Raw genomic sequence first — 13,765 nt, 5'->3', positions numbered from 1 at the left:
GATTGTTTGTTTCAGAGCAGTTGGATTCAAATATACTGGTATATCAGTGTTACTAAATACTGTTATATCAGTGTTAATAAATACTGTTATATCAGTGTTACTAAATACTGTTATATCAGTGTTACTAAATACTGGTATATCAGTGTTATTAAATAATGTTATATCGGTGTTACTAAATACTGTTATATCAGTGTTACTAAATACTGTTATACCAGTGTTACTAAATACTGTTATACCAGTGTTACTAAATACTGTTATACCAGTGTTAATAAATACTGTTATACCAGTGTTACTAAATACTGTTATACCAGTGTTACTAAATACTGTTATACCAGTGTTACTAAATACTGTTATACCAGTGTTAATAAATACTGTTATACCAGTGTTACTAAATACTGTTATACCAGTGTTAATAAATACTGTTATACCAGTGTTACTAAATACTGTTATACCAGTGTTAATAAATACTGTTATACCAGTGTTACTAAATACTGTTATACCAGTGTTAATAAATACTGTTATACCAGTGTTACTAAATACTGTTATACCAGTGTTACTAACTGTCTATTTGAACTTCTCTGTGAAGTGATGAGGACACTACCCTGGAAAGGGTGCCGTCCTTCACTTAAAACGCATCATCACAGTTTTTGCTCTGTAGTAAAAACGCTTTTGAAAGCTTGACTGCTGACATGCAACATTTTTGGGATTGTATTAACAGTGGATTTATGAACAAAATATTGAAATATCCCTTTCAAGTTAGGTTTAGTTATTACACGGTTAAGGTTTGTAACCATGGGAACCCACATGTCGTAGGAAGCAGCGTCCGACTCTGAAGGGTTCCCGGAGGCAACCCTCCAGCTCTTTCAGAAAGTGATGGCGGTGGAAGTCATGGAGCTTCTCCAGGTTGCAGAAAATGTTCCCCCCCTGGCCCCTTAGGTCCTGAGGCACATCAGGCCTCTCCAGCTCAGGGAAGTAGTGCTCTCGTACGTAGCCTAGAGATCGTACATACTCCCTCTCAGTCAACAACAGCTCCTCCATGATCCTCTGCAACTTCCTGTCCAGGAAACAGGAAATTAGGAATTTTAAGGAGGAGGAATTTGGACAATGCGTTCTCTAATTTACCCCTTACCCTCACCCAATGCAGTTTTAAGAAAAATACCTAAACAAATAAGAAATACAAGTAACAAAAAATTAAAGAGCAGCAGTAAAATAACAGGCTATATACAGGGGGTACCGGTCCAGAGTCAATGTGCGGGGGCACCGGTTAGTCGAGGTAATTGAGGTAGTACGTACATGTAGGTAGAGTTATTAAAGTGCCTATGCATAGATAATAACAGAGAGTAGGAGCAGTGTAAAGGGAGGGGGGGGCAATGCAAATAGTTTGCGTAGCCATTTGATGAGATGTTCAGGAGTCTTATGGCTTTGGGGTAGAAACTGTTTAGAAGCCTCTTGGACCGCTTGCTGTGCAGTATGTAGTTATTGTAAAGATTACAGGCAACTATTCTTAATCTGAAATCTAACAAAGACCCAAAGAGAAACCATCTCGATGATGCATTTCTACTAACATGCATGCTGTAAATGTCACTCATTTGTTTATTTAAGACGAATTTCCCATAAACCCATTCCCATAACAATTACAGATTGATAATAGCTTGTGTGACTAATGGCATAGCTGCTGTAAAGAGGTCAATGGAACTCGACCAAAACAATGGAAATGCCATGGAAATGCGTGGGGGAATGATGCAGTGAGAGAAAGATCCCGAATCTCCTCATTGTCTTTCAGCAAATTTAGCCTACATTTAGGCTATTGTTAAAATGTGTATGTCACACTATGTTGAGGTAAAAATGTGTAATTCTTGTATGGATGTCAAACCGAATACATGTTCATGTCCACATTACCAATCAACTGCATTACAGTTAAAAATGACTTTGACAAACACCTCTGATTTCTCTATGCTAGCTATGCTACCAGATTATACGAACGGGAGTTAGCATTTAGCAGTCACTTCTTCTAAACCTGAAAAGGGACTGCTTCTAAATGTTATGCAGCAAAAATAGCCAAATACACCCAAATCAGACTTTAGTAACCACATTGTGGGCCTGTTACAATAAATCCGTCATGATGGATTTTAAGAGCGCAAGAGCAGATTTGTTGGACGTGCGCCAAGTCGGTATCCTTCTTCTATCCCCCGCTGCGTTGCATTGACCTCTGTACCGCATCTATGCTGAGTATTTCTGGGAAAACATTTTTCTGATAGCTGTTGAGAAGGAGGAGGTGCATCACTCACAGGACATTGCTGCGATTTTCTTCTTCTTGTGTGTCGGCTAATGACGAGGCTTCTTGTGTCTTGTCACCACTAGGGTCAGTCAAGGACACTGAAGACACCTGTATGGGGTCACCACCTTCCCTATCCCCATTTGACTTACAGCAGGAGTGGCCAGAGCAGAAACTTCCATTACGGGAGATATCATAAGGGTTTTCGGGTGACTGCAGTGCCACTACTACGTGCCGGCTATGGGAGTGCCTTGCCAATAAGGGGGAAGAGCCACACTCTGAGGACAGGAGAGAGCTCATACAGGAACCCTCACTCAGTGATCGCCCCAAGGCACTGTGTTTCCATGGAAACGCCTCACACTTGCCAATCGGATCCCCACTCTTGAGGTCCGCCTCGCTGTGGCGCCTCCCTGGGCCACCTCCTCCATCTTGAGGCACCACTGGCATCAGTTTCCCCTCTTTGCCTGGGGATTTAGGTGACTGGGACACTTCTTTGGCTCCTTTGCCCCCTTTCGAGTCTGCTTTGAAAGGGAGGTTAAAACATGTGATGTGAGCGCTGTCCCTAGTATTGCTTTCTCTGCTCTCCATCTGGTCCTGGGAGGCCCTCCCCGAGTTATCGGCCACCCCTGGAGGGGAAGTTGAGGCCGGAGCGAGGGAGCAAGTGGCCCCCTCCTCCTTCTCCTCTTCGCTCTCCTTTCCCGCTTCTAGCACCCTGCTCTTCAGTTGAGCTCCGCCAGCTGTGGGCTGCTGGTCTTTGTCGGCTGCTCCTCCCCGCCGTTGCAATCTCTCCCCCAGCCGCTGGCTGACTTCTTGGCACTGGATCCAGGCTGCATTCCACAGCCTCATCCCCCCAGAGCCCCTCGCACTGTAGGCTTTGGCTTTCACAGTCTGGAAGTGTCGAGCAGAGAAGCAGTCACCCAATCTCTCCTTGTAGGTCTTAAGTGTACTTAGATTGGCTTTGGCAGGGTAACACCCTGTCTCTACCTGCTCAAGATATTGCCTGCATTCCTTGGCTAGGGAAGCAACCTACAGGAAACAATACAGAGAGCAGATCTGTTAGTGTCATAGTGTTATTTCAGAAGTGTTAGAAGTTAAGTGTTTTTGTTGTGTATGACTTGGATGAGAAGTTGGGGTTCAGAAAAGATTGATGGGAGGGATTGATTACTGGCTAGGGGTTAAAGAGGGGGAATGTCCATAAATGCGTTTATCCTTCCTTCCTTCAGTTCATACATGATATGATTTACAACATAGAAACATGGTGTTAGTGATGGTAAAAGTAATATCGTGGGAGAAATGACGCAGAGTTAGAATCAATTCCATTTTGATTCCTGTCAGTCCTCCATCAAAGTGTAATACAGTGCCTTGCGAAAGTATTCGGCCCCCTTGAACTTTGCAACCTTTTGCCACATTTCAGGCTTCAAACATAAAGATATAAAACTGTATTTTTTTGTGAAGAATCAACAACAAGTGGGACACAATCATGAAGTGGAACGACATTTATTGGATATTTCAAACTTTTTTAACAAATCAAAAACTGAAATATTGGGCGTGCAAAATTATTCAGCCCCCTTAAAACGTCTTAAGTCTACCCCCTCCTTTTTCGAACATTCTGTTAAAAATTGCGCAACTTTTCAGCGTCCAGCTACTCATGCCAGGAATATAGTATATGCATATGATTAGTATGTGTGGATAGAAAACACTCTGAAGTTTCTAAAACTGGTTAAATCACGGCTGTGACTATAACAGATCGTGTGTTTCATCGAAAAGCGCAAGAAAAACTGCTCTCTGAAAGCTAAAAATAATTTCCATGCGTCACTTTCATGGGTTGTTAAAAGGGCACAAAATTAATTATGGACCTGCATGCAATTCCTACAGATTCCACACGATGTCACCATTGTCGTCATTTTCCAGGGACTTTTTTGTTGGTAAATCCAACTAACTGGATTCCATTTCTTCCGGTCTCCGCCAGGATGTTGTGAAGTGCACTTTGGCAGCCATTGATTTGAAGACGAGGAGCTATTGAATATACATCGCCCTGTAATCATTTTGATAGATTATAAACGTTTACTAATACCTAAAGTTGGATTACAAAAGTATTTCGAAGTGTTTTGTGAAAGTTTATCGTCAACTTTTTTAATTTTTAAAAATGACGCTGCGTTTTAAAACAATGTTTTTTTCTGAATTACACAGCTTCCATAGAAAGCTATTTTGGGTATATATGGACCGATTTAAACGAAAAAAAGACCCAATAGTGATGTTTATGGGGCATATAGGAGTGCCAAGAAAGAAGCTCGTCAAAGGTAATGAATGTTTTATATTTTATTTCTGCGTTTTGTGTAGTGCCGGCTACGCTAAATCTTTGTTTACGTCGCATTCAGGCATTTTGGGGTGTTGCATGCTATCAGATAATAGCTTCTCATGCTTTTGCCGAAAAGCATTTTAAAAATCTGAGTGTAGCTTTAATTCAATACCCTGCATGTGCATTTTGATGAACGTTTGAGTTTTAACGAGTACATTTAGCATTTAGCGTAGCACATTTGCATTTCCAGGTGTCTACTTGAGACATCTGCGTCTCAAGTAGGAGCAAGAAGTTATTAAGTTAATACTTTGTAGCGCCACCTTTTGCTGCGATTACAGCTGTAAGTCGCTTGGGGTATGTCTCTATCAGTTTTGCACATCGAGAGACTGACATTTTTTCCCATTCCTCCTTGCAAAACAGCTCGAGCTCAGTGAGGTTGGATGGAGAGCATTTGTGAACAGCAGTTTTCAGTTCTTTACACAGATTCTCGATTGGATTCAGGTCTGGACTTTGACTTGGCCATTCTAACACCTGGATATGTTTATTTTTGAACCATTCCATTGTAGATGTTGCTTTATGTTTTGGATCATTGTCTTGTTGGAAGACAAATCTCCGTCCCAGTCTCAGGTCTTTTGCAGACTCCATCAGGTTTTCTTCCAGAATGGTCCTGTATTTGGCTCCATCCATCTTCCCATCAATTTGAACCATCTTCCCTGTCCCTGCTGAAGAAAAGCAGGCCCAAACCATGATGCTGCCACCACCATGTTTGACAGTGGGGATGGTATGTTCAGGCTGATGAGCTGTGTTGCTTTTACGCCAAACATAACGTTTTGCATTGTTGCCAAAAAGTTCAATTTTGGTTTCATCTGACCAGAGCACCTTCTTCCACATGTTTGGTGTGTCTCCCAGGTGGCTTGTGGCAAACTTTAAACGACACTTTTTATGGATATCTTTAAGAAATGGCTTTTTTCTTGCCACTCTTCCATAAAGGCCAGATTTGTGCAATATACGACTGATTGTTGTCCTATGGACAGAGTCTCCCACCTCAGCTGTAGATCTCTGCAGTTCATCCAGAGTGATCATGGGCCTCTTGGCTGCATCTCTGATCAGTCCTCTCCTTGTATGAGCTGAAAGTTTAGAGGGACGGCCAGGTCTTGGTAGATTTGCAGTGGTCTGATACTCCTTCCATTTCAATATTATCGCTTGCACAGTGCTCCTTGGGATGTTTAAAGCTTGGGAAATCTTTTTGTATCCAAATCCGGCTTTAAACTTCTTCACAACAGTATCTCGGACCTGCCTGGTGTATTCCTTGTTCTTCATGATGCTCTCTGCGCTTTTAACGGACCTCTGAGACTATCACAGTGCAGGTGCATTTATACGGAGACTTGATTACACACAGGTGGATTGTATTTATCATCATTAGTCATTTAGGTCAACATTGGATCATTCAGAGATCCTCACTGAACTTCTGGAGAGAGTTTGCTGCACTGAAAGTAAAGGGGCTGAATAATTTTGCACGCCCAATTTTTCAGTTTTTGATTTGTTAAAAAAGTTTGAAATATCCAATAAATGTCGTTCCACTTCATGATTGTGTCCCACTTGTTGTTGATTCATCACAAAAAAATACAGTTTTATATCTTTATGTTTGAAGCCTGAAATGTGGCAAAAGGTCGCAAAGTTCAAGGGGGCCGAATACTTTCGCAAGGCACTGTAGGTGTTCCTCTTGTCCAGGTGGGAGAGGACAGTGTGGGGTGCAATAGAGATTGCGTCATCTATGGATCTGTTGGGACGGTATACGAATTGGAGTGGGTCCAGGGTGTCTGGGATGATGGTGTTGATGTGAGCCATGATCAGCCTTTCAAAGCATTTCATGGTTACAGATGTGAGTGCTACGGTGCGATAGTCATTTAGACAGGTTACATTGCCGTCCTTGGGCACAGGGACTATGGTGGAACATGAAGGTATTACAGACTGGGTCTCTGGTCAAAATCTAAACAGCAAGCCGGTTCCAAAATCGACTTATTGGATAGCTCTAGTGAATACATGTGGATGTTTCCTATTACAGAAATGCTTGTAGAAGCCAAAAATGTACAGGTCGTGAAAAAAGGCCTTAGACTTTAAGGGGTTAAAACAATAGCAAAATATAGCCGAATACTTTCGCAAGGCACTGTACATATACTGTAGCTGACTGAAATTTAAGTGGACTTGATCCAGAATTAAGGCTGAAAGGAAGCAATAAAAGAGTAAAAAGAGAAAGAAGAGGTTTTGAAAGAACCAGGGTATTGCTCGACTAACCTGTTCACAGAAGCGATAGACAAACACCATGTTGTCAAGCTCGGTGTGCCTTTTCTCCGCTTGTAACAGAAAGTCGGCCATATACGATTTGAAAGTGTTCATCACGGTACGAAAAACCTCCATCTCAGTGTTAGAGTTGTTGGGACCCAGAATCTTCTCAACCTCCATCATCAGTGTCAAGGTCTGCTGTTTTTTCTCCTATGATGAATAACAAAGATTTAAATTCCTACAACTCCTGCATTTTCCTCCCCATCTGCACATTACGTAAGATCTGATAAGCGCAATTCATGGTGATAAATAGGTTTTTCATTATTTATTCTGAGGAAATATGCTCCAACTGTGTTTTTCTTGCAGCTGTGGTGTAAGAGGAAATAAATTATGAAATGGATATCTCAAAATAAACCAGTCAAAGAAACATACATCTATGAAAAATGAGATGGAATTTATTAACCTGGCCCATCTGGATGTATTGAATGTAGTTTTTCCTCTCTTCAGAGTCAAATCTTAACTTGAGATAAGGCCTACATACAGTTGAAGTCGGAAGTTAATATATACTTAGGTTGGAGTCATTAAAACTCTACTTTGTGCATGACACAAGTAATCTTTCCAACAATTGTTTACAGACAGATTATTCCACTTAAAATTCACTGTATCACAATTCCAGTGGGTCAGAAGTTTACATAGACTAAGTTGACTGTGCCTTTAAACAGCTTGGAAAATTCCAGAAAATGATGTCATGCTTTAGAAGCTTCTGATAGGCTAATTGACATCATTTGAGTCACCATAGTCGTTCCTCTCCTTGTTCGGGCTGCGTTCAGCGGTCGGCGTCACCGGTCTTCTAGCCATCCATAATCCACTTTTCATTTTCCATTTGTTTTGTCTTGTTTTCCTACACATCTGGTTCTCATTTCCCTCATTAAGTGTTGTGTATTTAACCCTCTGTTCCCCCCATGTCTTTGTGTGGAATTGTTTGTTGTAAGTGCTTGTGCAAATGATTACTGGTGCGCTTTGGGTTGTGTGCCATATTGGTTATTCCTTTATGCTGTTGGGTTTTTGTATTAAACTGCTCCGGCTATTACCTAGTTCTGCTCTCCTGCGCCTGACTTCCCTGCCACCAGTTCCGCACCCCTTACAGAATTCCAGACCTCACCATGGAGTCAGCAGGAGCAGGTACCCCGGTTATAGGAGTCGAGGAACGCGTCAGAGAACACGCGGCGATGCTACATCTCGGAGTCGCGATGGACCGCATTGTCCAGACCATGGACCGCTGGGAGAGAGAGGTAGTCCCTCCAGTGCCTCCACCAGCACAACAGGGTTTCCACTACTCGTCCCTCCTGTACCAGGTCCCAGTGGGATGCGTCTCGCCCTTCCCGGGGAGTATGATGGGACAGTGCCACGGTGCCAGGGGTTCCTGCTACAGCTGGACCTATACCTGGGCACCGTTTAACCGGCTCCCTCGGGAAGGGCGAGGGTGTCCTCCCTCGTCCCGTGCCTCTCAGGGAGAGCTATGGAGTGGGCTAATGCCTTGTGGGGAGAAGGAGATGCGGCGTTGGACGACTTCACGGAGTTCACCCGCCGCTTCAGGGCAGTCTTCGACCACCCGCCCAAGGGTAGAGCGGCAGGTGAACGTCTTTTCCACCTGAGGCAGGGGACGAGGAGTGCCCAGGAGTTCACCCTGGAATTTCGGACCCTGGCTGCAGGATCGGGATGGAACGACAGGTCCCTTATTGACCACTACCTCTGCAGCCTGCGCGAGGATGTCTGTCGGGAGTTGGACTGCACGGATACCACCCTCACCTTCAACCAGCTGGTGGACCTGTCCATTCGGTTGGATAACCTGCTGGTCACCCGCGGACGTCCAGAGAGGGCTCTGTCGATTCCCTCTCCCAGCACCACCGTTCCGGTGCCTATGTGAGGTGCTGCGCTAAGGGAAGCCTGAGGAGGGGCTTTCACGTGTACCATCTGTGACCGCAGAGGTCACACTGCTGGTCGGTGCTGGGTTCGTTCCTTTAGGTGTCGAGGCAGCAGGCAGGGCACTCTGGCGTCGCCCCAAGTGAGCCTGCACCACTCTCATCCAGAGCCCTCTGTTGTACACCTGTTTGTGCATGTTTACTTTCCTGAGTTTTCCCCGCATTCCCAGCATAAGGGGCTTGTCGATTCAGGTGCGGCTGGGAATTTTATCAACAGAGCATTCACCCATAGGTTAGGGATCCCTACTGTTCCAGTGGTTATGCCTTTCCCAGTTCACGCTCTGGACAGTCGACCATTAGGGTCCGGGGTAATTAGGGAAGCTACCATCCCCCTGGGCATGGTGACACAGGGGGTCATGAGGAGAGAATCAGTATCTTCCTCTTTGACTCTCCTGCGTTTTCCGTGGTACTAGGCCTTCCCTGGTTAGCTCGTGACCCTTCTGTTGCCATGACCCCACTATTTCATGGCAACAGAGGGCTCTCCCGGGGTGGTCGCGAGAGTACTCAGGGAGGTGTTTAGGGGTTTCCGTTGGTGCTACTAAGGTGGAAAGTCCAAACCAGGTCTCCACCGTGCGCATCCCCCCAGAATATGCCGATTTGACTCTCGCCTTCTCCAAAAAGAAGGTGACTCAATAATCACCCCATCGACGGGGGGATTGTGCGATAAATCTCCTGGTAGACGCTAAACTTCCCAGGAGTCACGTGTATCCCCTGTCACAGGCGGAGACGGCGGGTAGGTAAACATATGTCTCCGATATGCTTCCGACGGTTCCGGCACGCGCAGGAGACATGGGACGCCGCTCATGTTCACCTTCAGCACGCCGTGCTGCGCCAGAAAGCCAGAGCAGACCGTCAACGCAGTAAGGCCCCGGTGTTTGCACCGGGGGACCGGGTCTGGCTCTCGACCCTCCACCTGCCCCTCCACCTGCCCTGCCGGAAGCTGGGTCCGCGGTTTGTGGGTGCATTTAAAGTCCAGATGAGACTGAACGAGGTGAGTTACAGGTTTCAGCTTCCCCCCGATTACCGTATTAACCCCTCGTTCCATGTGTCTCTCCTCAGGCCGGTGGTGGCTGGCCCTTCTATGACACTTCTATGCTGCGGGAGTTCCACCAAACGCCTGAAGGTACCATGTTCATCAGTACAAACAATAGTACGCAAGTATAAACACCATGGGACCACGCAGCCGTCATACTACTCAGGAAGGAGATGTGTTCTGTCTCCTAGATATTAATGTATTTCGGTGCGAAAAGTGCAAATCAATCCCAGAACAACAGCAAAGGACCTCGTGAAGATGCTGGAGGAAACACGTACAAAGGTATCTACAGTGGGGAGAACAAGTATTTGATAACATGCAAAATCAGCAGTGTTTCCTACTTACAAAGCATGTAGGTCTGTAATTTTTATCATAGGTAAACTTCAACTCTGAGAGACGGAATCTAAAACAAAAATCCAGAAAATCACATTGTATGATTTCTAAGTAATTAATGTGCATTTTATTGCATGACATAAGTATTTGATCACCTACCTACCAACCAGTAAGAATTCCGGCTCTCTCAGACCTGTTAGTTTTTCTGTTAGTTTTTCATTACCTTTATTAACTGCACCTGTTTGAACTCGTTACCTGTATAAAAGACACCTGTCCACACACTCAATCAAACAGACTCCAACCTCTCCACAATGACCAAGACTAGAGAGCTGTGTAAGGACATCAGGGATACATTTGTAGACCTGCACAAGGCTGGGATGGGCTACAGGACAATAGGCAAGCAGCTTGGTGAGAAGGCAACAACTGTTGGCGCAATTATTAGAAAATGGAAGAAGTTCAAGATGACGGACAATCACCCTCGGTCTGGGGCTCCATGCAAGATCTCACCTCGTGGGGCATCAATGATCATGTGGAAGGTGAGGGATCAGCCCAGAACTACACGGCAGGACCTGGTCAATGACCTGAAGAGAGCAGGGACCACAGTCTCAAAGAAAACCATTAGTAACACACTACTCTGTCATGGATTAAAATCCAGCAGCGCACACAAGGTCCCCCTGCTCAAGCCAGCGCATGTCCAGGCCCGACTGAAGTTTGCCAATGACCATCTGTATGATCCAGAGGAGGAATGGGAGAAGGTCATGTGTTCTGATGAGACAAAAATAGAGCCATTTGGTCTAAACTCCACTCGCCGTGTTTGGAGGAAGAAGAAGGATGAGTACAACCCCAAGAACATCATCCCAAACGTAAAGCATGGAGGTGGAAAGATCATTCTTTGGGGATGCTTTTCTGCAAAGGGGACAGGACGACTGCACCGTATTGAGGGGAGGATGGATGGGGCCATGTATATCGAGATCTTGGCCAACAACCTCCTTCCCTCAGTAAGAGCACTGAAGATGGGTCGTGGCTGGGTCTTCCAGCATGACAACGACCCGAAACACACAGCCAGGGCAACTAAAGAGTGGCTCCTTATTAAGAAGCATCTCAAGGTCCTGAAGTTGCCTAGCCAGTATCCAGACCTGAAACCAATAGAAAATCTTTGGAGGGAGCTAAAAGTCTGTATTGCCCAAAGACAGCCCCGAAACCTGAAGGATCTGGAGAAGGTCTGCATGGAGGAGTGGGACAAAATCCCTGCTGCAGTGTGTGCAAACCTGGTCAAGAACTACAGGAAATGTATGATCTCTGTAATTGCAAACAAAGGTTTCTGTACCAAATATTAAGTTCTGCTTTTCTGATGATTCAAATACTTATGTCATGCAATAAAATGCAAATGAATTACTTTAAAAAAACATACAATGTGATTTTCTGGATTTTTGTTTTAGATTCTGTCTCTCACAGTTGAAGTGTACCTTTGATAAAAAATTACAGACCTCTACATCATTTGTAAGTAGGAAAACCTGCAAAATCGTCAGTGTATCAAATACTTGTTCTCCCCACTGTATATCCACATTAAAACGAGTCCTATATCGACATAACCTGAAAGGCCGCTCAGCAAGGAAGAAGCCGCTACTCTAAAACCGCCAAAAGAAATACGGACTAAATAGTCCGGGTAGCCATCTGATTACCTTAATGACAACAAAGTCAAGGTATTGGAGTGGAAATCACAAAGCCTTGACCTCAATCCTATAGAAAATTTGTGGGCAGAACTGAAAAAGCATGTGTGAGCAAGGAGGCCTATAAACCTGACTCAGTTACACCAGCTCTGTCAGGACGAATGGGCCAAAATTCACCCAACTTATTGAGGGAAGCTTGTGAAAGGCTACCCGAAACGTTTGACCCAAGTAAAACAATTTAAAGGCAATGCTACAAAATACTCAATACATAATTGAGTGTATGTAAACCTCTGACAAACTGGGAACATGATGAAATAATTCAATGCTGAAGTAAATCATTTTCTTGTAATCGCCATTGTTGGTGGAATAACGTGAGGACCAATGCGCAACGTGGTAAGCGTCCATAATTTTTTATAAATAAATTGAACACTGAACAAAAACAACAAAGCCAACGAACGAAACCGAAACAGTTCTGTCTGGTGCAGAATACAAACACTCAACAGAAAATAATCACCCACAACTCAAGGGTGAAAACAGGTATCCTAAGTATGGTTCTCAATCAGGGACAACGATTGACAGCTGCCTCTGAGAACCATACCAGGCCAAACACAGAAATACCAAATCGTAGAAAAACAAACATAGACAACCCACCCAACTCACACCCTGACCATACTAAAACAAAGACATAACAAAAGAACTAAGGTCAGAACGTGACAGTACCCCCCCCCCCAAAAGGTGCGGACTCCGGCCGCAAAACCTGAACCTATAGGGGGGGATCTGGGTGGGTGTCTGTCCGCGGTGGTAGCTCTGGTGCGGGACGTGGACCCCACTCCAACATAGTCTTTCTCCGCCTCTTAACCCGCCTCCGTGACGCCTTTCGAGCGGCGACCCTCGCCGCCGACCTCGGACTGCAACAGGTCCCGAATGGACAGGAGATTCCGGCAGCGCCGGAGTGGCCAGGGATTCCGGCAGCTCCGGAGTGAAGGGCGATTCCGGTAGCACCGGAGTAACGGACGGCTCTGGCAGCTTGACTGACCAGCGGCCCTGGTAGCTCCTGACTGGCGGGCGGCTCCGGCAGCTCCTGACTGGCGGGCGGCTCCGGCAGCTCAGGACTGGCGGGCGGATCCGGCAGCTCCTGACTGGCGGGCGGATCCGGCAGCTCAGGACAGACGGGCGACTCCGGCAGCTCAGGACAGACGGGCGACTCCGGCAGTTCAGGACAGACGGGCGACTCCGGCAGCTCAGGACAGACGGGCGACTCTGGCAGCTCAGGACAGACGGGCGACTCCGGCAGCTCAGGACAGACGGGCGACTCTGGCAGCTCAGGACAGACGGGCGACTCCGGCAGCTCAGGACAGACGGGCGACTCCGGCAGCTCAGGACAGACGGGCGACTCCGGCAGCTCAGGACAGACGGGCGACTCCGGCAGCTCAGGACAGACGGGCGACTCCGGCAGCTCAGGACAGACGGGCGACTCCGGCAGCTCAGGACAGACGGGCGACTCCGGCAGCTCAGGACAGACGGGAGACTCCGGCAGCTCAGGACAGATGGGAGACTCTGGCAGCTCAGGACAGACGGGAGACTCTGTAGGGAGGAGAAGGAGAGACAGCCTGGTGCGGGGGGCTGCCACCGGAGGCCTGGTGCATGGAGGAGGCACCGGATAGACCGGACCGAGGAGGCGCACTGGAGGTCTCGAGCACCGAGCCTGCACAACCTTACCTGGGTGGATACTCCCCGTAGCCAGGCCAGTGCGGCGAGGTGGAATAGACCGCACTGGGCTATGCTTGCGAACCGGGGACTCCATGCGTAGGGCTGGTGCCATGTACCCCGGCCCAAGGAGACGCACTGGAGACCAGATGCGCTGAGCCGGCTTCATGGCACCTGGCTCGA

The 13,765-nt window shown here is 46.4% G+C and overlaps 1 protein-coding gene across 3 annotated transcripts in view; it reads right to left on the bottom strand.

Moving 5' to 3' along the window:
• LOC139413808 (pleckstrin homology domain-containing family G member 4B-like) overlaps positions 1 to 13,765 on the bottom strand; it is a 69,065-nt gene that overhangs the window by 12,066 nt on the left and 43,234 nt on the right. For all 3 annotated transcript variants that reach the window (XM_071161584.1, XM_071161583.1, XM_071161582.1), the window contains exons 13-15: positions 6,870 to 7,067; positions 2,289 to 3,301; positions 805 to 1,054 (exon numbers count right to left, since the gene is read on the bottom strand). In XM_071161584.1, the coding sequence (XP_071017685.1) occupies positions 805 to 1,054; positions 2,289 to 3,301; positions 6,870 to 7,067 (1,461 nt within the window). The remainder of the gene's footprint in view (positions 1 to 804; positions 1,055 to 2,288; positions 3,302 to 6,869; positions 7,068 to 13,765) is intronic.

Source organism: Oncorhynchus clarkii, chromosome 7 (assembly GCF_045791955.1).
Source record: "Oncorhynchus clarkii lewisi isolate Uvic-CL-2024 chromosome 7, UVic_Ocla_1.0, whole genome shotgun sequence".
NCBI classification, from domain to species: Eukaryota; Metazoa; Chordata; class Actinopteri; order Salmoniformes; family Salmonidae; genus Oncorhynchus; species Oncorhynchus clarkii.
This window is presented reverse-complemented; position numbering and strand designations above follow the sequence as displayed.